Source organism: Helianthus annuus, chromosome 9 (genome assembly GCF_002127325.2).
Source record: "Helianthus annuus cultivar XRQ/B chromosome 9, HanXRQr2.0-SUNRISE, whole genome shotgun sequence".
Lineage (NCBI taxonomy): Eukaryota > Viridiplantae > Streptophyta > Magnoliopsida > Asterales > Asteraceae > Helianthus > Helianthus annuus.
Genome location: NC_035441.2, coordinates 146,168,168 through 146,194,347, shown reverse-complemented (window position 1 = coordinate 146,194,347; position 26,180 = coordinate 146,168,168). Strand labels below are relative to the sequence as shown.

The window sequence follows — 26,180 nt, the reverse complement described above, 5'->3', positions numbered from 1 at the left end:
TTGTTTATTTAGGCTAAATACACATGTAATATATGAAGACAAAAAATTAAGAGCCCCTACTTTTTAGAGGCCCTAAACCTTTACCTAGAATGCTAAGCATATCGGTCCGGCCCTGGGTCAAAAGGATATAAGTTTGTTTCCAACTATTATCCACCCTTACGATTAAAGTGGTATATCTAGGGATGAGCTCGGTATCGTCCGGTACCGAAAGAACCGGTACCGAAAATCCTCAAAAGTGGGTACTGGTATGGTATGGTATCGGTACCGAATATACCCGTTTCGTTACTAGTACGGTACCGGTATTTGAGGGTAAATACGGGTACCGAAAATGCAAAAAGTCGGTACCGAATCGGTACCGAAAAAGCACCCGGTTCGGTAAATTCGATACTGGTACCGGTACCAGGAACGATTTGCTCATCCCTATAGCCCAATATAAAGTCCGTAAAAGACCGACGGGCTAGTGGAGTAAAGAAAAGATCTAGACATTTTATTAAAAGACCCAAATTTTAGCCCAATAAACATGGCAGTCAATGGCCCAAGAATCCAAGGAAAAAAAAAGAGAACTAGAGAAGTGAAGAATTAATAAACAAGAGTTTTTAGCACATATATCCATCTTGCAGTTAAGGGTCTTCTTCGGGTTTTTTAATTGGATTTTGGGTTTTTTGGGTCGGGTTTTTCGGGTTTTCAAAGCTAAATATTTAACCTGATAACCGAACCATTCTAAATTCGAGTTCTTTGATGTTTGGGTTAAATGGTTCGTGTTTAGAACGGGTCGGGTTAGATCAAGTTTCGAGTTAGAAAATAAACTAGTTTAACAGAAAAGTACAACCTTCTAAATTTTAAAATATCAATATTAGTTATTAACGAACACTATAAAAACTATTTTGTAAAACAACTCTTGTATTTCGCTGAGAATGAAGGATATTGAAGATAAGGAATGTATTATGTATGCTGTGATTTCAAACTTTTAGAAATTAGAAATATGGATGGACTTCCTGATGCAAAAATTTTAGAAGAGGGTGATGCAAAATTTTTAGAAGATATGGTTGGCTATATCATGGAATAGGAAATGGTTATTAGGTCCATTTATAAGATATGGCTATATCTACAAAATATGCTAATTGTTTTAAAGCTATTTCGGGTTAAACCGATTACTCATTATTCAACCCGTTAACCACCATAGAACTATATTCAGGTTTGGGTTTAAAGTTATTCGGTTACGGGTTCTTCAGGTTTTGTCAACTTCAGGTTTGATTGACTTCGGTTTCGGGGCGGGGTTCGGTTAAAAAAGACAGCCCTACTTGCAGTCGCTGCTTGAGTAGGTATACCTGCAAATTTATTTAAATCAAACATGCATAGTTTATTAAATATTATCAGGGTCGGCCCTAAGAATTTGTGTCCCATGTTCAAGCTCAAAAAAATGGGCCCTTAGGCTTTAACGAAATTGGGTATTGGGCTCATTAAAGGTCTAAACCTAATGCCAAAGGGGTTATTAACTAATCTAAACCATGAGAATAGTTTTGTAAGGAGGCCTATGTTAGTGTTTGTATGTGTGTACCCTATTAAAAAATATTTTACATATACATAGCGGGTTTTTTTTCATAAAAAACATGCCTCTCAAAATATCGAGCCATGGCCGGTGATCCTCCCCACCCACCCCAGGGCCGGCCATGCATATTATTAGGTTTAGCACATTATAAGTTTAAAAAAATAAAGAATACAACATAAATTATAGATAGGCAAATTGGAAAATAATAATCCCATCTTTCTGAAATTGACCGATAATAATCCCAAGTCAGTTATTAGTCAATAATAATCTGACCTCATCCATTTTTTTTATAAAATAGTCCGCCGTTAAAATAGCTTAATGGAGTTAAGTTTTTTTTCCGAATTGCAAACCGATTTTTAGGGCTTTTGATCAGAACGAGGATACGAGTCAATTGATGTAAAACTTACCTCAAAATATTGCCCCTAACCCACGAAAACGGTGCTTCAATTCGGGTGTTTAACTTCCAATTAACAAAATTCTAGCCATTTCGAACACAATTTCGAGGTAAGTTATCAGTAAGAGTCATTGGGCTGCTGTGAAAAAACATTCTTAAGTATCTGAGAAGGACCAAACACACATTCTTGTTGTATGGAGGAGTTGAAGAAGAGTTATTAGTAAGATGTTATACTGATGCTAGCTTCCAAACAGACCGAGATGATTCTCGATCTCAAACAAGATATGTGTTTACTTTGTAAGGTGGAGTAATAACTTGGAAGAGTTCCAAACAAAGTGTAGTTGCTCAATCCACCATAGAATCGGGGTGCATTGCTTTATTTGGTGCTGTAAAGGAAGCTGCTTGGATGAAGAAGTTCATTGTTGATTTCAATGTAGTACTCAACATACGAAAGCCCATAAAGATATTGTGCGATAATATTGGTTTTTGTAGCGTAAGCATATGAACCAAGGTGACACCACACCACAACACAAAGCACAAACTCGGAAAATTTCATTATAATAGAGATATATTGGAACGAGGAGACATCGTGATTAAAAAAAAGTTCTCACATGTCTGAATCTAGCAGACCTATTCATTAAGCCTATGCTTTTGGCTGAACATGAAGGGCATGTAGAGAAGATAGGGTTAACATATGCTAGGGATAGATTTTATATTATGTATTTGGTGCTTTAAACATTTAATAGCTACATTTCTTTATTTTGATTTAACGGTTAAATGTATAAAAAATTTCCATGTTCGTTTTTGTACATTTAAATCTCCTTGAATGAAGTATTCTAAATGTCTGTAGTCGCTTATATTCATGGGAATTAATCCAAGGTAAGACTACTATAAAGGATTGGTTGTTCATGAGATGAAGGCTCAAGGTGTAACACCCCGTGTTTTCCAAAAGTCAAAGTCAAAGTCAAGTGTTGACTGTGATTGGAATTAAAGATAATTTAAAATTATTTTATTTTAGTTTCATTTTGATTTTCATATTATGTTGAGTAAGTGTTGTATAATCTAAACCAATCGATCGATAATCTAATTGCAATTCGACGACCGACTGTGAATAATAGGAAGTAACAATGCAATAAAGTTAACCAATCAATAGTCAAGCTAGTCAAATCAATCATCGAGCTCAAGTGTGGGAATTTTGGTACTTTTATACGTGTGCGTGTGCCTTACGTGTTGCTTGTGCATGTTTATTTACGTAATTTTGTGTGGTGAATCAATCAAATCAATCGAAACTCGAAGGATAATCAAACTCAATCGAAATCGAACTTGAAAATAGGTTGTAAGGATGCTTGTATGTTAGATACAGTAGTTAGGACTAAAAGTAATTTGAATAGAAACCCTATCCTACTCAATTCCTCATTCATCGAAATATCAAAAATCATCGCGAAACACTCGAAAAAGGGCATTCTGATCGAACAGGGCACCCTGATCGAACAGGACTAGCCGATCGAACAGGCTGTTCGATCGAGCAGCCTGTTCGACCAGGAATGCTGCTCGATCGAATGGGCCTTTCCTCTTTTGGAAGCCTATAAATAGGGTTGTCTTTGTCATACTTTCCACTTTTGGAAAAGCTCTGACCGACCAGCCTCTTCTTCTCGCTATTTCTCAGATTTCTCTCAATCCGGTAAGTATTTTACTCTGATTCTTGTACGTTTTTGTTCCTCTATCGATTCTACACATTTCTATCTTTCAAAACTTGGATTTCAACCGTGAAATCACCAAGATCTAGGTGTTCTTGGGTGATGTCATCATGGTGTTCTTCAAGAACACTAAGTTTTGGCATCATTCCATCATGAATAGCTTAGATCTAACCGATTTCCACATAAACAACCTAAAATCTACCAAAGATCTTAACATTTCACGGTGGAAAAGGATTGGAAGATGGGTTTTCATCTATCTTTCAACTCTTTTACACTCAACCGGTGAGAACGGAGCTTGAACCGACTTATAAATCATTCTAAACAAACACATGGTTCAAGATTCGGATTCTACCACGAGATTTACCGATTTCGGGTTAAACGTTAAACTTAGGTTCTGAAACGCTCACTGACCGGACTTGGGTGATTCCTGTTCGAGCCAGTGAACCAAGTAAAAACTTAGGTCTTGTGGTTCAACTCGTCATCAAACTACCTCGAGATCACACCAAGTTAACGGGAACAACCAAGTATTAGAAGATAGGCTAACCAGGTCAGAATGCTGGCCGAACGGTTAGGCTGTCCGATCGGACATCCCAACCGAACGAACTACACCAGCTGATCAACCGGGCTAACCGATCGACTAGCACCTGGCCCACCAATTCACAAGTGTAATATTGACGAAGTGATGTTCGATCGATCGAGCCACTCGATTGTAAACATTACTCATCGAATCATGAGATATTACACCTCAACACTTAACCTTTTCGAAACATTGGAATTTCACCCGATCGAGTGACACATTGCCAAAGTCCATAATGCAAACCGATCGGTTGGACTAACCGATCGAACGGTCCGTTCGATCGACCAACTTGAAAGGTAATGCTGCAAAAACTTCAAAAGTTCAAACCATCATACACAAACACATCCTTTTCATTAAAGGAAGAAACAATCCACTCGAAAGGACCAGCCGATCGAGCCAACCGGCCGATCGAATGGGAGTGTTCAAACTGACCTTCAAACCGGTCGAACAGCCCGTCCGATCGAACCAGCTGTCCGATCGAACGGCCCACCCGATCCATTATTCATTACTCATCGTTATGCTATCAAACTATTCAGGCTAACTTATTCTCAGTGCTCCCTTCAATCCACATCAAACCACTGTGAGTATACTCGATCCCTTTTTGTTTTAGCACTTTTGGGTGTTACATACGTAAGCTATCAAAAATCACATTCAACGCAAACTATTTGAACGCTAACCTATTCGAATGTGCTACTTGACTAAATGATTGCTGTTTATTATGTTTACACGTGGAGTGCTATCTACCTGCTTTAACAACATAGTACTATAGTTTGGACTCAGCACCCGTTCACACGGGGGTTGCTAAGGACAATTACTTGCATGGATTACGGTGGTAATCATGTATTGCGAACTGTCTCGGACAGTCAACCCGCAGTCGTTGGTACCGATGGTCCCATGTTGATAATTTACATGCATCGTTTTCCCTTGTGTACGTGCCTGGTTATGCGTAAACTATTCGAACTCTATATGCTATATCAAACTTGTGTACTCACCTTTACATTATATGTATTGACTTTTATTTTAACGTATGTGACAGGTGTTTAAGGTATTAGCTTGCTAGGAAAGCGAGGCGATGATAAGTTTCTAGGAGCCCGCAACCTATGGCCTCTGTCCACATACCTGATCCGGGGCCATAGTTATCTATAGATCTAGCCACTGGCACTTATAGCCAGAGGGGTTCGCAAATAGGGGTCTTAGAAACATCAAACAATATTTATTTCGGTTTGTAATAATTAAACCTGAGTTGTCGGAACAGTGTTAACTTGTTTAGTTGCTTTCTATGATAACTTGTTATTTATTTGGGATACGGTATGGGACGTATCATTTAACTGAATTTGTATGATAGTTGTTGTGGAAACTTCTGAACAATCTGTTTCGCTCAGTGCCGCGCCCCGATGATTCCGCCATCGGTTGGGGTGTGACACAAGGTGTCAAGGACCAATATTCATGAATATGCATTGGAGAATGATATCGGGCGTAACTCAATTGAAAACGATCTTCATGGATCATAGTCATAAGATGCTTTGTAATTGGTACGATCTATATGTCCTTAGACCTAAGAGACATATTGGAACTAACATTTGATTAAAGTTTGTTTTTGATCTTACCTAACGTTGTATCGTGAAAAGACAACAATAAGGGTATTTGGTTGGGAACATATCTGAGATTAAGTGGGAGTTATATGTTGTCAAAGGAATTATGTTCTCATTTACATAAAGGAGTTGTGCATTTTGGTACCTCATTGATTCAAACTGGAGTAAACGCATGGCCACGCTCAAACTTGGTGAAGTTTGTTAGACCATTTTGATTCAGAGAATAAGAAAAGAATAGTTGAACATATGGTGAGAATGAAATGTGATCCATGTCTCATTTACAACGAATGCCTACACAGAAAGGAACTTAGATAAGGTTACCAAGGCTATTGTGTTTGGTCAAGTAAGATGTTACTTAAATACAAAGAATAGTTGACGAAAATAATTCATCATACCTTGAGAGGGGCAACATGATGTAGCTAGACGTCCACTGTTGTCTACGTTAAAGGGCTGTTAATTAAGAATCATTCATGTGGGAGACTGTTGGACTTGGTATACCCAATACACAATTATTTAACGTTGCTATCTTGGTACGTTTCAAAGACTTACACTTTAGAGGACAGACACAAATAATATATTTAATTGTTAAATATAGAACACGATTTGAGATTCAATATTATGAAAATTAATTATTTAGAGATAATTAGGTTCTGTTTAAGGAGTTAAATAGAGAGGATTTACTGTTGCATAATAAATGGTGGTTGGGATTAAAGGTTTTCAGCTTGATGAATAAGTTAAAACTTTGGGGTTTAGTGTGTAAGTATAATCTATATATATTTAAAAATTTAGTTATATGAACTTTTTTACAACCTTCATTATTAGACTCTTAAATACATTTTTTAAGATTCATTAATTTAGTTATATCAACTTTTTTACAACCTTCATTTTTTAAGGTTCATTAATGATACTATATTTAGGTTTGCCACACAACTCTAAAATATGTATTTAAATCAAATTAAAAGAATTAAACTTTTTATAAATCATGTGGTGTCCAAAGCCATATAAATGAACCATCACATTCATAATTAATAGTGTATCTATATATATTTAAAAATTTAGTTATATGAACTTTTTTACAACCTTCATTATGAGCCTCTTAAATACATTTTTTAAGGTTCATTAATTTAGTTATATCAACTTTTTTACAACCTTCATTTTTTAAGGTTCATTAATGATACTATATTTAGGTTAGCCACACAACTCTAAAATATGTATTTAAATCAAATTAAAAGAATTAAACTTTTTATAAATCATGTGGTGTCCAAAGCCATATAAATGAACCATCACATTCATAATTAATAGTGTACAAGTGGTAGGTTATAAAACATTTCCCAATGATACTTGCAAAAATTAAGTAATTACAATTTATAGTGCTTATGGTACAACACTTAATTACGTTAGTCAGGGGGCATAATTGTCCTTCTCATTATAGTCTTTAAGGGCCATAAGTCCAAGTAATTCAAATAATTCACATAATAGTAGTTCATTAATAATTCAATTAATAAAGGATGATTTATCTAATCCAAATAATAAAGACAGTGACATCAACCATCGTAACCGAACCTTCAAACAATACTTCATTATCCAAATAATAAAGACAGTGACATCAATCATCTTCTTCATCGTAACCGAACCATTACATCTTTTAAACATCTTCCAATAAATCGAATCATATAACATTAATGGTAACCGATACTTAATGGGTTGATTAATGGCTTCAACTGATAAATCGGTATAAAATGCCACTCCGTAACAAACACGGGAACCTTTTCACACTCATACCCGCTCACGAGTTTGCTTCTTGACTCGCATGTGTTTCATCAGAATCTAATGGGACTGCGGAAGTTACGACTGAATTCAAACAGTCCATTCTCTTTTCTAAAGCAGGTACCATTTTTTTCCCTTAGATCGTTCCATGTTCAATTTTTAGTGCTTTTGATATATACTATATTATAAAGCATTTCATAAGGATGACGGTAAAATTTAAGTAATTGCAAGTTTTTATGCTTATGGTACAATACTAAATGAGGTTAATTTTTGGGTAAAATGGTCATTTAACATGAATACTATTTTAATTTTTTACAATTTATTATAAATTTAAGTTAACACAAATGAGTTAATTAAAATAATAGAATTAAAAGAGTTAATTGAATTAAGACGCCAGAGAGTCACACCTTTGAACTTCATTCCTCTTCATCTTTCCCCATGGTTTATGAAGCCAATTAAAACAAAATTGATTACAATCATCCTACATATAAAAACCAATTCAAGAAACTCTAACTACAAGCTAGGATACCAAAAGTCGCTTTAAAATTAATTAAATTGCATTGTTTTATTGTGCCTCTTTGAATATCCATGTCATTTAATATCATTCATTAGGATATGATTAATTTGTAGACAGTTGAACGGTCTTTGGTTATGCTATAAGATTGCCGGCTTTGTTATGTTTGTAGGTTCATAGTTTCCTTTCCTCCTCTATGCCATAGCCAGCCCCCTTAGTTTGCAAACGTCCGACGGTTATTAAGCAATCATATGTTCCTTAGTGAACTCCGTGAAGGGAGCACCGAACCTATCATGATAATGGTTTGTAGAAAATGGGATGTGACACGTGTTAACGGCAAGTACATGAGCACCGACTATATTGTCACTGACATAAAGGTAGTTTTTTAGGCTCTGCTATCCCACATTCTTGCGCCTTTCTACTTTTGATTCTAAAAAAAAAATCTACGCCTTTATTTACGCAGGGAGGTGTGATGCATTGCACCACAAGGAATAACATTGCCCACTATTTCTTTGACAAACTCAAAGAGGGCGGTGTATATTTGGTCAACGGTTTCGCCGTGTAATTGTGCATATTTATTTTTGGATAACCGTCTGCATAAATGTTTCGTGCTTTTCCTTCGCAGGCTTGCTTATGCAGATTCGGATTCAGAAGAAACAGTTGACAGTGACCCACATGAAAGGTATACCGTCTGCACTTAGTGTTAGTAATGAAAACCCGTACTACTTTTCGATGCATATATACGTAAACATAGTATACCTTTTTTAATAGTTTTCTTTAAGTTATTTCACTGCAGTCAGTTGGCTGGTGATGGGATTGGGGATGACAGTGGCATGCGTTAGCTAAAGTTTGGTCTATGTGTTATCCAATAAGATAGGAAGGCGTGCGAGAGTTTATGCGTCTTTCCTTTTTCTGTTTCATGTTTTTTTTCCTTGGAAGACATCTTTTTTCACTTCTTTTTGGCCGGCAAGTTTTGCCAAGTAAACAACTTATGGTCCATGGTTTAATAAAGTTTAAGCACGCCCCTTTGTAGGCGTATTGTCTTACATGTTATGCACCGTCCGTGTCAGACGTCTTACCACGAACAAACAATAGCTATTATGCATGTCGTGCATCGCACGGGCTTTCTCCCTAGTTACTATAAATATATACTTAAGCAAAAACTCAATTATTGAGTATACCCAATACTCAATTATTTAACGTTTGCTATCATGGTACGTTTTAAAGACTTGCACTTTAGAGGACAGACACAAATAATATATTTAATTGTTAAATATAGAACACGATTTGAGATTCAATATTATGCAAATTAATTATTTAGAGATGATTAGTTTCTATTTAAGGAGTTAAATAGAGAGGATTTACTGTTGCATAATAAATGGTGGTTGGGATTAATTAGTAATTAATGGTTAATTAAAGGTTTTCAGCTTGATGAACAAGTTAAAACTTTGGGGTTTAGTGTGTAAGTATAGTTACTATAAATATATACTTCAGCAAAAACTCTAAAACACAATCACTGAAGTGTCAAGTGCATACAAAACACAATATTACTGAATGGATACTTCATTAACAACGAAACCAAGGCTTAAATAGCCAGACCATTACAACGTTCATAAACTACTTAACCGCAAAACTAGGAAGACTCAACAAAATACCAAGACTCAGCCTACCCACTAACGTAAACAAAAGAGTCCTAAAGACCCGGCTTATTTGACCCAGAAACAAAATGCAGAAATAATAAAACCTTAGAATATTAGAATATTCTAAGTTACACACCCATGTTGCCCACGTGAAATCCCTGACTTCATAAATTCCAATATCCTCCCCTTAAACAGGAACTCTATTAAGCATCCTGTTTAACTTCACATACTCCCAAGGCCTCTCTTATCTCATTAAATGTCTCTTGCTTGACTGGCTTGGTCATCCCATCAGCTAACTGCTGTTTAGTTCCACAAAATTCCAGCTTAATCACTTGTTTCTCAACCAGTTCCCTTAAATAATGATAGCGAATATCTATATGCTTGGTTCTCCTATGCATGACTGGATTTTTGGACATCTTTATTGTAGACGTATTGTCACAATTGATCTTGACTGTACCCACTTTTCTATCCATTTCTTCAAGGAGACCCTTCAACCAGACACAATGACATGCACATATCCCAGCTGCTACATATTCAGCCTCAGTTGAGGACAAAGTGACTATCTCTTGCTTCCTTGAACACCAACATATGGCTGCACTGCTCAATAGACACACATAACCTGAAGTGCTTCTTCTATCCTCATTATCTCTTGCATAATTGCTATCAGCAAACACCATTAACCCTTCTTTCTTCCTTTTGTCATATTTTAACCCATAGTTCAACGTCCCTTTCACATATCTCAGAATTCTCTTTGCAGCTAGAAAGTGATCCTCCTTCGGTTTTGACATGAATCTGGAGATGAGACTTACAACATACATAATGTCTGGTCTTGTAACTGTCAAGTACATGAGGCTTCCCACCAAACTTTTGTATACGTTTCCATCCACATCCTCCCCTGATCCAAGCTTGGTCAAAATTGTTCCAGGAACCATAGGATTATTCACCGAGTTAGCTTCTTCCATGCCAAATCTCCGCATTATTTCTTTAGCATACTGGTTCTGATTGATCTCTATAGCATCCTTAGTTTGCTTCACTTCAACTCCTAAGAAAAACCTCATGAGGCCCAAGTCAGTCATTGCAAACTCCTTCATCATGGATCTTTTAAATTCATCACAGATCCTCTTGTCACTTCCTGCATAAATTAGATCATCTACATACAAACTCACCATCAAAACTTTTGCTTCTGACCGTTTAATGAATAACGTGTGATCATGATCACTCCTTTTAAATCCTTCCTTCTTGAAATATGATTCAATTCTGTGATACCAGGCTCTTGGAGCCTGCTTCAACCCATACAATGCTCTCTTGAGTTTGTATACCTTTTCTTCCTCTCCCTTCTTTACGAAGCCTTCTGGTTGCTCAACATAGACTGTCTCATTCAGCTCACCATTTAAGAACGCACTCTTTACATCAAGTTGGTACACCAGCCATTCCTTTCTTGCTGCAACTGCTAAAAAAGCTCGTATTGTGTCCCATCTAGCAACAGGAGCAAAGACTTCATTATAATCTATCCCTTGTTTTTGAGCATAGCCTTTAACCACCAGCCTGGCCTTATATTTTTCCACCTCACCCTTTTCATTCAACTTTGTTTTGTATAGCCATTTCACCCCTATTGGTTTTATCCCTGGAACTGCTCTAACCAATTCCCACGTCTGATTACTTTCAATTGCATCAATTTCTGCTTTCATTGCTACTTTCCATTTCGTATCACGGGCAGCTTCTTCATAGCTAGTAGGATCTTCTATTGAACTGTATAAGGCCATCATATCTTCCTCAGCATAACTGACATAATAATCTTTCATCCACGCTGGTGTCTTCTTAACTCTGCTGGTTGCAGCTGCATTTGACTGTTCAGGGGCAAGAAAGTCATTTTCGGGAATTTCATGACCGCTGCCTTCATCTTCATCAGTTTGTGCGTGGATTTCTTCATTATTTTCACTTGCTTCTTCTGCATGTGACTCTTCTGGTTGCATTGTATTGTTATCAGGTTCACTCATGCCAGCTATCACAGCTTCTTCTTCACTAATCAACTCTTCTTCTATCTCCTTTCTAGACACCCAATCCCAACTCTTTTCTTCGTCAAACGTAACATCCCTACTTATCACAAGTTTCTTGCTTGATGGGTCATAAAGTCTGTATGCTTTTGACTCTATGCTCACACCAAGGAAGATACATTTGTGACTCTTGTCATCCAACTTTGTTCTCAACTGGGTTGGAATATGAGCATACCCGATGCTTCCAAATACCCGGAAGTGTTTCACACTAGGCTTGACACCTGACCATAGTTCTTCTGGAACCTTTTTATCCAAGGCCCGAGTCACTGTTCTGTTTAGGATATGACAAGCCCACATCACAGCCTCGGCCCAAAAAAACTTTGGCATTTTCTTCTCATTAAGCATGCACCTTACCATGTTCATAAGAGTTCTGTTTCTTCTCTCTGCCACCCCATTTTGCTGGGGTGTGTAGGCAGCTGTAAGTTGTCTTTTTATTCCTTCCTTTTCACAGAACTCTTTGAACTCTTGAGAAGTGAACTCTCCCCCTCTATCACTTCTTAGGCATTTGAGTTTATTATTAGTTTCATTTTCAACTAACGTTTTGAACCTTTTAAAGTGTTCAAATGCCTCCCCTTTTGTGCCCAATACATAAACCCACGTCTTCCTTGAATAATCATCAATGAAAACAAGTACATACCTCTTGTTGCCTTGAGATATTGGTTTTATAGGCCCACATATGTCTGTATGCACGAGTTGCAGCCTCTCCGATGCATGCCATGCACTTTGCTTTGGAATTTCTACCCGATTCTGCTTGCCAATGGCACAGACTTCACACACTTTGGTCTTTTGAGCCACCTTGGGTAAACCATCAACCAGGTTGTTGAATTGCATAATTCTGAGGGCTTTGTGATTTGCATGACCAAACCTCCTGTGCCATAAATCATCTCCTGTAGTGATCAGCATGCAGCTGCTTGATTCTTCTCTAGTAACCAGGACAGGAAACATTCGATTTCTTGTCATTTTAGAAGCTATGATCAATCCCTTCACTGGATGATAAGCTCTGCCATAACCTTCCTTGAAGACAAATGTTATTCCCTTATCTTGGAGTTGTCCCACACTAATTAAGTTAGAGGTTAACTCAGGTGCAAAATACACTTGAGTTATGATCTGAGTTATTCCATTAACTCTTAGTTTCACATCACCAATTCCTTTTACTTCTAATCTTTTGTCATTCCCTAACTTGACTGAGTGATTGAAACTCATGTCAAGTTTAGTGAACCAAGATTTATCTCCTGTCATATGATTGGAACATGCAGAGTCCAAAAACCATACCTTTTCCTTTCCATCCTTTACCGATTCATGAGTTTCTTTTATCACCTTCTCTTCTTGTTCATATCTTTCAACATCAACTGTAGCCATCAGCAGCAGCTCTTCACTCTCATCATATTCAGCATAGTTTAATGTTTTCTCATCAGCAGGGCATTCATACTGGAAGTGACCCATCTTGTGGCATTTGTAACATTCAACTGTACTTTTGTCAAATGAACTCCTCCCTCGTCCTCTGCCTCTTCCTCTACCATATGAAGATCTTCCTCTACCTCTTCCTCTGCCATAAGATGTTTCTTGTTCCACCTTCAATACTTGATCTTCAGAAGTCTTTTTCAACAGCTTTTGTTCATGGACCAAGAGGGCACTTTGTAACTCGTCTACAGTCATCTCATCGGTATCTTTTGATTCTTCAATAGAGCACACAATGAAGTTAAAATTTTCTGTGAGAGTTCTCAACACTTTCTCAACAATCTTGACATCGGTCATATCATCTCCGCATGTCCTCATTTCATTTGCAGTAATCATAACCCTTCCAAGGTAATCATTGACACTCTCTCCTGGCTTCATTTCAAGAGTTTCAAAAACTCTTCTGAGTCGTTGTAATTGAGCTTTCTTTACTCTAGCGCTTCCTTGATACTTGGTCTTCATAGCATCCCAAATCTGCTTGGATGTCTCCTTCTGTGTGATTGTCTTCAGAATTGATCTATCAATTGACTGAAACAAATAATTCAGGATTTTCCTATCCTTCAGCTTGTTTTCTTCATAGTTTTTCCTCTGGATGGGTGTTGCTTGTTCCCCGGCCTTGATCTCTGCATACCCATCTTCTACTACACTCCAACATTCCTTTGATTGAATGAGATTCTTCATGACCATACTCCAGTGGTCATAATCTCCGTCAAACTTCGGTACATGGGTTGCCTGGAAATGACTCTCTTCTGTCATCGTTCTTGTGCAGCAACACTTCCTCTCTCCTTTTTCTCGAACAGATGATCACACTCACTCTCTAATGGATCTCACAATTGTGCTCTGATACCACTTGAAGTGTCAAGTGCATACAAAACACAATATTACTGAATGGATACTTCATTAACAACGAAACCAAGGCTTAAATAGCCAGACCATTACAACGTTCATAAACTACTTAACCGCAAAACTAGGAAGACTCAACAAAATACCAAGACTCAGCCTACCCACTAACGTAAACAAAAGAGTCCTAAAGACCCGGCTTATTTGACCCAGAAACAAAATGCAGAAATAATAAAACCTTAGAATATTAGAATATTCTAAGTTACACACCCATGTTGCCCACGTGAAATCCCTGACTTCATAAATTCCAATAATCACAACCACACACACCACCTGTCACCTCCCCATCCCTCTCCTCTCTACGTCGCAACAACTGACCGACCGCCACCGCCGCTACTTTGGCTCCCATCTGATTGGATCAAATTGTTGTGTTGATTTCCGAGAGTCGGGTGTGTTCGTGTTCGGTTTACTAGCGGAACCATATTTCAATCCATCGTGTGAGTTCTTGGTATTTAGTTAAGGTACAATTACTGAACTCCCTATGGTTTTTTATAATTGTTTAATCGAATCGCATTTGGATCACTAGAAGGGATTAAAATCAGATTTTATAAAATAAAGTTAGAAAACCGCTATCGTGATTCCCATCACTCTTCGGTTGCGAGTTCCACCCTTTTTGGAACATCCTCCAACATTTAGTCTTCTCTGCCCATCTCGTGATTACCACTCGCCTCTTCACCTCTCGTACCCTTTTCTAAGTTACCGTTTTCCTCGCCTCCAACAGCCATCGGTTCCACCGAGTCTCCCATTTCCATCTCCATATTCTCTTCTTTTTTTCTAGTTTCGATACCAGACAATCTGGCAACCAGTCACCTTGCCCCTCTATTATCCACATCCTACATCTTTTGTTATCCCATACCAATATAACCTCATCGTTGATCTTCTTACCTTCCCCCACGAGAATTCCTACACAATCGAAGGACAAATCCTCATCATTTTCCGACAGGAGAGACTCGTGAACAAGTTTGCCAAACCTTTCCCCGATCAGATTAAAGATGGAGTTTCCAACTAAATGCAATGGGAATCCATGAACCTTTAGGCAAGCTATTCTCTCAAATGGGAAGGACTAACCATTCCAAACACCGAGAATTAAGAACCACTTCTCGACATCGGGCCTCCTTTTGAACTCACTAACTGCCTCCTCATTGGAAAATGTTAATAAAAGATACATACCTCCCAAATACTGCGATCACCCCAACCTACTTAGCCAAGTCCTTTATTTTTCTAAGGGTCAAGAGATCCATCGTTCTCCCTACTAGAGCCTTCTAGTATTGCTCTTCAAAGGCTAAGCTATCGTTCGTAACCACTATAACTTTCTTTTTTGATTTGATGGCCTTGCCGTTCATCAAAACATCCCTAAAGGATTCTCAACATCCTCTACATGTTGCAACTTTATCCCTACCCCCTGGATCATCTTATAATCTTCTACCACTTTCATCTATTCTCTTTGGTTGTTATTGCCATCACTGTTATCCAACGTAAATCTAGCAATGTTAACCTTCAATTTATATCTTCCCATTCTAGCGTTGCTCAATATCCTTTCTAGCTGATCCTTCCTGTCCCCGACCTCCCTGCAACTAACGAAGCCAAAGTTATTCCCTCCCTTCTGGCCACATACACTCCTTCGACTTCTTCTTCGAAGCCCCTCAAAACCTCAGCTATCTCCTTAGAATCGCACCCTTCTGGTAGCTTAGAAACTTGGTAAGGTTAACCCATCCTTGTCCCTCCCAGTACAATTTTCCTCCACTTTGTCTTCTCCTTTGGTTGCCAGTTGGAGGGTCTTCGAGATAATGAAGATACCTTCGTTTTACTCTAATAGGTTGTTGATGTGCCGAGCAAAATGAAGATAAGTAGATAGGTAATTTCAAACACTATACAACACTTCTATAATGATGTTTAAAAATGAGCCGACTAGTAATGAATGATCTACCTATTATACATGCACATTGTTTTATACAAAGCTTGTTTTTTTATCGCTTAATTTAAAATTGCAAACAAAACTAAATCGTTAATAGAAAATCAGGTGACCTTTAGCTAGTGTTGAAATAATAATAAAAAATCACACTAAAGAAATCCTACTACTAAATAACACTATTTCAAATAAACATGCAAGACCTACCTTTCAACTTCATAATAAATACACATATCTCTAGAAAATTCTGTGTATTAATTTCTCCCATAATTAATAATTTATACGTGACCATAATAATACACAGAGGTAGAACAGGCAGAAGGGAACTTGTCGAGGGCATGAAGGACCTCTTTCATGTGTGGTCTCTTTTGTGGCACTGAAGATATACAATTATAACTTAATTTTAAAATTGCTAATAAGTGCTCTTCTTTCCCTTCCATCTCACCCCGAATTGTCGCGTCAACCATTCGTAACACCCTAATTTTCTCTTCATCTGTCAACGTGGAACTCCACGTCATGCTAGCGGGCCCAAACTCGTCTGACACAATAACCTTACCAGTCAACAGTTCTAGCAAAACAACACCATATGAAAACACGTCCCATTTTGCATTGGGCTTTAGGCTTCTTAGTGACTCAGGGGCGTAATATGGTGATATGCACCCCATCGCACTTGGGCTTGGGCTAGGGTTTGACCCCATCGTGACATCTTGGAAACTGTCACGAGATGCAGTTGACCTCTTGCTACCAAAATTCCGAGATGAACCTCCTACTTTACAACTGGTTTCACCCGTAACTAGTCTTTCAAGCCCAAAATCTCCTATCTTAGGTTCCATATCAGAACCCAACAGGATATTACTAGGCTTTAGGTTACCATGTACTTGTTTCTTGTCGTGAATGTACATTAGCCCTCGAGCAGTGCCTTTCGCTATCTTGAGCCTCACGTCCCACGGTAACGGACAAGGTGAAGATCCAACTTTTCCTGCATTGATGTACAAGTGATATTACTATAATGATTAAAGAGTAAAAGATAAAAGACAAGGAGGAAGATGAGTCTATATCAATTAGAGTGACCACCATGGAATACAATAGTATACATTAAAACTTTAGGACAAGTCAATTGCTATAATACGCCATGAGCTAAGTGGCAAACGCTACGTGACAGTTGACTTATGGTGTACAACTCGTTGCATTAATATAACAAAGGCTTCAGTTACAACCACTCCACTATCCACCGTCAGCTCACCTTAGTCAGCAGAAATATCCTATGGCTATACTGCGCATGCATGCTGATCTGATTACTATATTTGAGAATATATAAATAGGATCATGTAGTTTCCCATATATTTTTAGTAATAAAATAGCTAATTTTGATTTCATATACGTTTTAAATTCCAAAATTTTTATAAATTCTATCCAAAATGATGTCCATAAACCATTGTTCAACAAAAGATGTCAAATATCATCAATTAAATAACTTAAGAAACAAATTGTCAAAATTATTGTTAGTAAAATAATGTTATAATTCATTAGATTTTTAATAATTATACAAAGTTGTCAGACATACTTTTCCTAATTTCCTTCATTGCCAAGAAAATCTATAAGCTGGATCCAATTTTCTACTTCCCGTTTTACCCTAAAATCATTAAAAGCTTACATGCTATTGTGTACCTTTAAATGCTAACATGCACACTTTAGAATATGTAACTTTATACCCATCAAATTTTGGTTTTAAAAAAGTTTCAATAAACAAATGAAAGGGAAAAGTATTATCTATACAGTTTAGTAACCTAAAACAAAAGTATTAGCTTTATACATTCCTTATTTTGATTGTTTTTTTATGTAGATCTATAGTACTTTTCAAGGCTTTTGTGCTAGCTAAATTCTAAATGTCTTAACCGTTGGATCCTATTTGTCAAATATCCTGATTAACTGGTTTGGAAATGTATATTATTATTAATAACTAACAAAAATTAACATAGATAAAAATCAAGAAAAGAAAACAGAAAACTTACTATAACGTGCATTAGCTAAACTCCCATGAGGAACATAGTCATAGATAACAAGCTTCTCATCAACCCCCCAATAAAACCCACGAATCCGGACCAAATTCGGGTGCACAAGCTTCGCAATAACCCGAACCTGGTTCTCAAAATCCCTAAACCGCTCCAACCCACTCTCCCCAATCCGCCGGACCGCCAACGCGGTCCCATCCTCCAAAACCGCCTTGTAAATTATACTCGAACCGGTTGCACCCAAAATATAAGCCGACGCTTTCAAAAGCGTCTCAAGCTCCAACTCCTTCTCACCACCATCAACCGTTACCAACTCCCCTTTTTTCTCCACTTCTGTCATCAAAATGTCGCGTTTTGTTTGCGATACCGACGCCGCCACGTCATCCTCGTCGGTTTCCGAACTTATGTTGGAGGATTGATCATCTTGATTGGGTTTCTTTGTGAACAAACATGGCCATGAACGTAGCCATTTGTGTTCTTGTTCTTCTTCCGACGACCCCCAATCGTATTCTTTATTGGTATGATTGGTATCTGATGCAACTTTTCTACGTTTTTTCACTATGTAGATGAAGATGGTTGCTAAAACTGCGATCCCCACAATGTCTCCGACGACTATTACAACGATTGTGCTGGTTTTGAAACCAGTTTTTGATGCACTCGAAGTGTTCGATGAATTGTCTGAGTGAGATGAGTCGGTGGTTTTGGGTATGGCGGCGATCGCCGGAGGCGATGTCGCCGTTGCCGTTGCCGGTGCCGGTGAGGAGGCGTTGGATGAAATGATCTGGCATAGATTGTGTAACGGTTTGCCGCAAAGTTGTAAATTTCCGGCGAAAGATCTCTGATCTTGATTGAGGAAAACACTGGATTCCGGGATTGGTCCGGTGAGATTGTTAAACGACAAATCAATTGTCGCATTTGTGGGGATTTTGTTGGTGAATTCCGGTGGAATTATTCCTGAAATATTGTTGTGGGAGATGTTGAAGTAAACAAGATCTCCGCTTCCGAAATCTTCAGGTAATGACCCGGTGAGTAAATTCCCAGATAGATCTAAAAATTTAACCGAATCAAAACCTGCCGGAAGATTCCCATGAAGATAATTATTCTTCAAATTAACCACCGTTAAGTTAGGAAGACGAGAAACACTCTCCGGCAGCTTCCCGGTTAACGAGTTACCGGAAATGTTAACAAATTCAAGACTCTTTAATCCTCTAACATCCCGAAGCTCACCGGAGATCAAATTATTCGAAAAATCAAGAAACTTTAACTCTGTAGCATTGTATAACGATAACGGGATGGACCCGTTGATCGAATTATTCGATAAATCAAGTTTGTTTAAGTTTAGAATGAATCCAAGATTGGCGGGAATGGAGGCAGAGAGTTGGGAATTAGGAAGTGAGAGTTCGGTGACTAAGCGGTCGGGATTACTACAAACGACACCGTTCCATGAACACGGTGATTCATCTGAGTAATTCCAGCTATCTAGAACACCTAACGGGTCGTTTAAAACAGAGTATTTGAAAGAAAGTAACAGAACTCCGTCTGTGGTTAACTGAAAAGATTGATTGACAAGAAACAGAAGAATTGAGAGGATCAAATGGAGGTTGATCATGTTGTGGTTTTCAAGAGTGATGATCTAGTAGCATGTTTATTGTGGGTTTTAGAGAGAGAGAGAGAGAGAGTTGGTAGAATATTGAGTGAGATTTATTTATGAGAAACAGAAGTCATGTGAAGAGGAGTTAAAGTAAAATAATGAGAGGCAGAGGAACAGGAACAGTTCACCTTTTTATATAACCAAATTAAACCACAAATCCAGAAACCAATATGCTCTGTGTTCAGACCTTTTGACATAATAATAAACAAAAAATATTGTTTACCCATAGAGAGAGATGTAATGAATGAAACTTGAGACCAGTGTAGACATCTTGATCACTTTTTACCAACAAAATGTATTGTGTTTATTAACGACAGTATGTAATTTAAGTTTGTTGGTAAAGCAAATTGACCGTTTGTCAATTGTCATTATAGCTATATACAGATCATGTTTTTGTTTTCGATTTCACTTATGTTCTATCGTCCATGTTAATCAAACTACCATTTATCCTTTTTACTTCTTATTTTTAAATGAGTTAATTGCCAAAATCGTCCCTGAGGTTTGGGCAGGTTTGCCATTTTCGTCCAAAATGACACATTTGTACCAAATTGCCCCCAACGTTTGTAACTTTTTGCCATTTTCATCCAAACCACTAACTTAGTTTATTTTTTCTATTAAGTTGAGGATATTTGGATGAAACTAGCAAATAAATTTTCATCCAACCACTAACTAAGTTAATATTTCTATTAAGACGAAGGATGTTTATAAACTAAGACAGAAATTAATTTCCAATTTTTTATATAGATCAGTTTTATAAAAATAAAATCTACTTAAACCTCTAAATTTTATAAAACTAAAATGCTGATGACCTTATTGAAAAGGGTCAAATAAAAAAATATTATCATATGTACCAAGCTTGTAATTCATCTTCTACTCTTTTAAATTCGCTCCTAAGGAAAAACAGATTCCAGTTCCCCCACCCCTCCCCCCCCCCCTCTATCAAACAACGTATCGTTACAAAACCTTAAAATTACCCACCAAATTGTACTTATAATGCTATGAACCAAAAGTTTCTTTACTTAAGCGACTCAGAATAAGTTTTAGTTAGTTACCCTCATAATCTTAATTAAATAAATATTTTATTTCTACCAACATATTTCCTAGGTGCTCAACACATTTAAAAAATTTGTAACGTTTTACAATTTTTTCTATCTCTACAACTGATAAATACTAAAAGTTGTATCGATTATTATGTGTTGCACACCAATGACGTTTTCTCTTTATAAAGTTGATTTATATAAAGAAGCTGTAAATTAATTTCTGTCTTAATTTATAAAATTTAAAACATCCTTCACCTTAAAAGAAAAAATAATCTGAGTTAGTGTTTTGGATGAAATTTATAAAAATTATGTGACAAAACTATTAACTTTTTTTTTCTAAAAACTCCACGTATATTTTTTTTATTGTATATGTAACAAATATAATTAAATAAAAAAATTAAAAGGGTTCGAGTAAATTGCCAAAATCGTCCCTGTGGTTTTATATTTGCCAGTTTCATCCAAAATATCCTCAATTTAACAGAAAAAATAAACTAAGTTAGTGGTTTGGATGAAAATGGCAAAAAGTTACAAATGTTGGGGGCAATTTGGTACAAAAGTGTCATTTTGGACGAAAATGGCAAAACTGCCCAAACCTCAGGAACGATTTTGGCAATTAACTCTTTTTAAATATTTAAGATTTTGTAGTGAGATATAACATTTAAAAGATTAGAAACAATTAACAAAAGAATAAAACCATATATGATTAACCCCTCTATAACGCTTGTACGTATTATAATATCATGTAATATATTACATTCACGATCGGAGTTTAAGCTTTAAAAACATAGCTCGAACTGAGCCAAGCTTGAGGTCGATCGAGCTCAAACACGGCTCGACTTATTTACACCTCAAATAACAAGAAATATATGGTTGGGTCTTTAAAGAAAGCACTCGTGGTAGGTAATTCCCTTTCATTTTCATGTCATCATGTGGAACTATATAAATCATAACAGTTCAATTTATAATGTTAAATCATTTTTCTGTAGAGATACATGTGGAAGTGTTTAGCTAGATTTAGTTTCGTTTTTCTATAGAGGTATTTGTGGAAATGTTTTTAGTCCTTCACATAATGATTGCACTACTTGTAAGAATTTAACTGGTTAATAATTTTGGAACTTGTCAATGCACTTATGTATAATTAATTTTATAAGTTAACGTTTAGTAATTTGTTTTCTTAAATATGTATATATAAACTAGGAGGGTGCCTTAATGATATGGCGGGAAACACATATATTGTCAAAATGTGCATTGTTCGGTTTGTTTGGTTATTATCCTCAGCCAAAGACATTGATTAGTTTATTTTATTAATGAATCGGTTTTCGGTTAATCAATTTGGTTTATTCGGTTAGATTGAAGATTTTTCATTTGATTCGACTAATTTCAGTTCATAGCCAAAACCAAATTTGTGCTAAAGCTTTTACTTAGAAATACATAAAATTGAGGTATAAATACATGAAATGGAAATATAAATACATAAAATGTAAGTATACATACGATATACATGAACTGAAGGTATAAAAGCTAGAAATATATGAAATTATAAATAGTTTGGTTCGGTTAATTTTGGTTAAACGATGGTACAAAAAAAAAAATAACCGGTTTTTGTTCATTCGGATTTCGGTTAATCGGATTTCAGTTTAAATCAGTTTTTGGTTGATTTCGGTTCAGCTTCGGTTAACGATTAAGTTATTGTTCAACCCTAGACACTGTCAATCACGTATGTAACATCTCGGAAATTGGTGTCAAATAATATAATGACACGTGTCCGTTAAACTCTCATTTTATGCCACGTTGTTTGGTGAGAGGGACTATTTTTGTGCAAAATAATGGAAGAATGTTGTGGAGGGACCATATGTGTCAACATGCCAAAGTTTGGCCTCTGAGTGACACCATACGAACTGTAAGCTTATATTTCTTACGGACCGTAAGCAAGATAATTAATATTTTAGCTGGCACTTGGTTACGGACCGCAAGTCTTATAGCTTACGGTCCGTATTGAATTTGAAAACTAGGGGCGCCTACATGGCTTACGGACCGTAAGTCAGAAGGCTATACGGTCCGTAAGGGACTGCCAGTGGCAGTTTTGTTTGGGAGCCATGGCATTCTGCCCTCTGCCACATATCCACGAATTTGCCACCCATTCATTACACGTCCATGGACACTTGGATTGATCATATAACAACTCCTAACACCTAAACAATCCTATGCACTCTCTCCAAGTATAAATAGAGCCTTAGTTCAACACTTGAACTTGCTCATTTCTTCTTGATCAACTTACACTCTTCTCTGGAGCTCCTCTCTGGAGCTCCTGATAATAAAAGGACCTCCCTGTAGTTCTATTTTCATCTAAGGATCACAAGTAAGTGTTCCTTTTCTACTCTTTCTTTTTATAGGCTAAGATTTTAGCCGAAAGTCAAGTAAATTGACTTTTGCTTTGACTTTCGGTTTAGACCATTATGGTCTAGCCATTGTTTGAATCAAACGTGGCTACGTGATCGTAATAAGGTAGGTGTTAATCCCTAAAAAAGGCACCTCCTGAAAATCACGTTAAGTTGGTTAAATAACGGGTCAAAGTTAAGTCTAATGAAAAGTCAAATGACAGATTTTCGAAAAACTTATAAAATAAACTTGTAATCATTTAAACCCATGTTTTTTACATCATATGAATTGGTAATTAATATTAGAACATGTAAAGGAGTAAAGGAATAAAACAGATGCTATTTACATTAAAAATATTTAAAGAATGAATGTCCAAAGTACGTTAAAAAAGAAGATTGCTACAGATTACTTATTGAAGTTTTGCGTGTGTGTATATATATTCAAAGAACATTAATATTTTTAGAATTTAAATCAAATACGTAATATGTATATATGTTGAAGTTTTGCATGTAATAACGAGTTTTCAAAATTTTATTTACATTTTTTACTTTATATATTCATCTTATATTAAAATTTAACAAATATTAGTTTGAAATTTTTGGGTGTTACTAATAAATTCAAAACTTAAAAATAATTCTGTACATACATAATTGATACAAATTCAATATGTATTATCTTTTTTTTAATTGTTTAAAAGGGGGATTGCCATTAGAGCATTCACATCCATTTTATCATATTTTCACTCTAAATTACACTAAAAATTACTATATTTTCTCTCTTATTTTCAATTAAATAATATTTTTTATACCTTTATCATTACTCTTTCTCTCCCTTCCACTCACAACCACTTTCAAAATATATTAAAAAATTATAGCGGGTGAACAATGTCCCCCAAAAAATACAGATGAACAGTAACATTTTCTCTGTCCTCCACTCACAACCACTTTTTATACTCTTTATATTATAAAAACTCCACACACAGAATTTAATGGTATGGATGTAAATGCTCTTAGACCATCCCTAGTGGGGCGTTTTTTGTAAAAAAAAAAAAAAATTGCTCAATCACGCCGGATCACGCCCCCTGGGCGTTTTGGGGCGTTATTCGAGAAAAAAGGCGCTTGTCGTTTTTTGAAACACGCCTAATTTTTGCTTTGGGGGACGAGAAGACTGTTTGCAACGGTAACTTTCTTAATTTTTTTTTAAATCCAATATAAAACACTATAAAATACCCACTAGCTATACACTTTTTTTATAAAAAACTCAGACACCATCAAAACTTTCTCTCTACTACTTCTACAATTTATAAAAATATGAACCCATTCTGACCCCCATTTGGTGTCCCCTCAAGACCCGGGAACCCGAACACAACCCAACCGCAACAAACCTTTAACCTTCAAGACATGGACTCGAACATGTTATCGTATGCGGCTTTCTTGAGTAGCGCAACTCCATTCGTGCAACCCACTTTCGGCTTTTGCCAAGCCGGGGGCTCGCAACCATCACAAAAACAACCCGAACCCGATGTGGATGTTGTGCCGGAGACGCAACCCGAACCGGAGCGAGAGACATCGAAACGCGGCAAAATGTCGCATAAGAAGAAGGAACCGAACCAACCTCGACGTAAGCATTCTTACGTTAGTTGGACGAAGGACGAGGAATTCACGTTGGTTCGGGCGTGGGTCGATGTTTCGGAGGACCCCAATGTTGGTAAGTTTTATATTTTTTTTACTTTTTTTCCTACACGTCGATTTTATTTTATTTTTAACGTACAACTTTATTTTTCTATTTGTAGCAAACTTTCAATCAGGCCCCGAATTCTGGAATAGGATTCATGCACTCTTTTATAGCACGTGGGGTAAGGGCGAACATCGTGACAAAGATTCCATTTCTAGCAAATGGACCGACACCAACAATAAGTGTCACTCCTTCCAAGAAGTTTACCAACGTAACTACGATAATCGCCCGACCGGAGAAGGTGACGTCGGGGTTTTAACGAAGGCTATGGAAGAGTACAAGAGAATTAAAGGCGTTTTCCCGTACTATAAGTGTTGGGAACTACTACGAAAAAGTCCAAAGTGGGCAGGCGTAGTGTCCATGACGTCGAGTAGTAGACGTCGAGCTAAAAGGTCAAAAACATCATCCTCCATTGACTCTGAAACACCAACTTCCGATGCCCGCAATGTTGATCTAAATGTTGTTGTGGACGTTGACAAGCAAATTGAAGAATAGTTGGCCCGACCACCCGGTAGAAGAAAAGATAAGCGAACCGGGAAAAAACTGGTGGAGTGGTCTTCCGATCTCGACTTGAAGGAATATTTCGAGGAGATGAATCATTGTCTCCAAGACATTCGAGACCTCGGCCACCAATGTTTGGAGACTATGAAAGAACGCGTCGCCGAAAACAAAAAGTTTAACGAGATGCAAGCGGCGAGGCAAATGGAAAAGGACATTGAGTTTTTGTCCAACCGATCGACCACCCCCAAGGCGACGCGTTGATACTTGCGCAAACGCATCGCCAAAAAAATCGGGAAAAATACGGACTCTGGATTATCATCTTTTTTTTAAATTTATTTTTTTTATTTCCGTTTTTTTATGTTGCTTTTTTTTTATTTCTAGTAGTGTAATTTTTTTTAATTAATGAAGTATTTTAAGTTTTAAATTTAAAAAATTAAAGAATTTTGTAATGATTGCATGGGTGTTATTGGGCATTATTCCCATTACGGTACTTTTGCAATAACACCCAATAATTTCCTCATGCTGACTGGATTGTCACATGGCAGAAAAACGCCCCATGGTGGGGGCATTATTGGGTTAACGACTACGCGTGGTCTTACTAAAAATTAGAGAAAGTAAGTGTATTTAGGAGTAGACTTGGCTGATTTTCAACTCTCTCCTATTATTTTAGATTATGGGGTATGGGGCGGGGGTTGGGTACAAACATTCAAGTCACCACCCGGGTGGACTTGGGTTTCAGCGTGGCCCCTTGGGCGGGGGTTTCAGCCCGGGCGTTGGGCGGGCCTAGCGGTCTTTCGTGGCCGACTTCTCATTGG

The 26,180-nt window shown here is 37.0% G+C and overlaps 2 protein-coding genes across 2 annotated transcripts; one reads left to right on the top strand and one right to left on the bottom strand.

Annotated features, from left to right (window-relative positions):
* Nucleotides 1–16,230: 16,230 nt before the first annotated feature.
* LOC110915216 (probable LRR receptor-like serine/threonine-protein kinase At4g37250) lies at nt 16,231–20,053 on the bottom strand. The gene is made up of 2 exons (XM_022159881.2): nt 18,061–20,053; nt 16,231–17,027 (listed from the first exon to the last, which is right to left on the bottom strand). Exons 1-2 carry the CDS (start codon nt 19,667–19,669, stop codon nt 16,327–16,329), a joined length of 2,310 nt encoding a protein of 769 aa, XP_022015573.1. The 5' UTR covers nt 19,670–20,053; the 3' UTR covers nt 16,231–16,326.
* Nucleotides 20,054–23,993: 3,940 nt separating this feature from the next.
* LOC110917851 (glutathione S-transferase T3) lies at nt 23,994–25,418 on the top strand. The gene is made up of 2 exons (XM_022162290.2): nt 23,994–24,837; nt 24,923–25,418. The coding sequence occupies exons 1-2, from the start codon at nt 24,531–24,533 to the stop codon at nt 25,357–25,359; spliced, it is 744 nt and encodes a 247-aa protein (XP_022017982.1). The 5' UTR covers nt 23,994–24,530; the 3' UTR covers nt 25,360–25,418.
* Nucleotides 25,419–26,180: the final 762 nt, after the last annotated feature.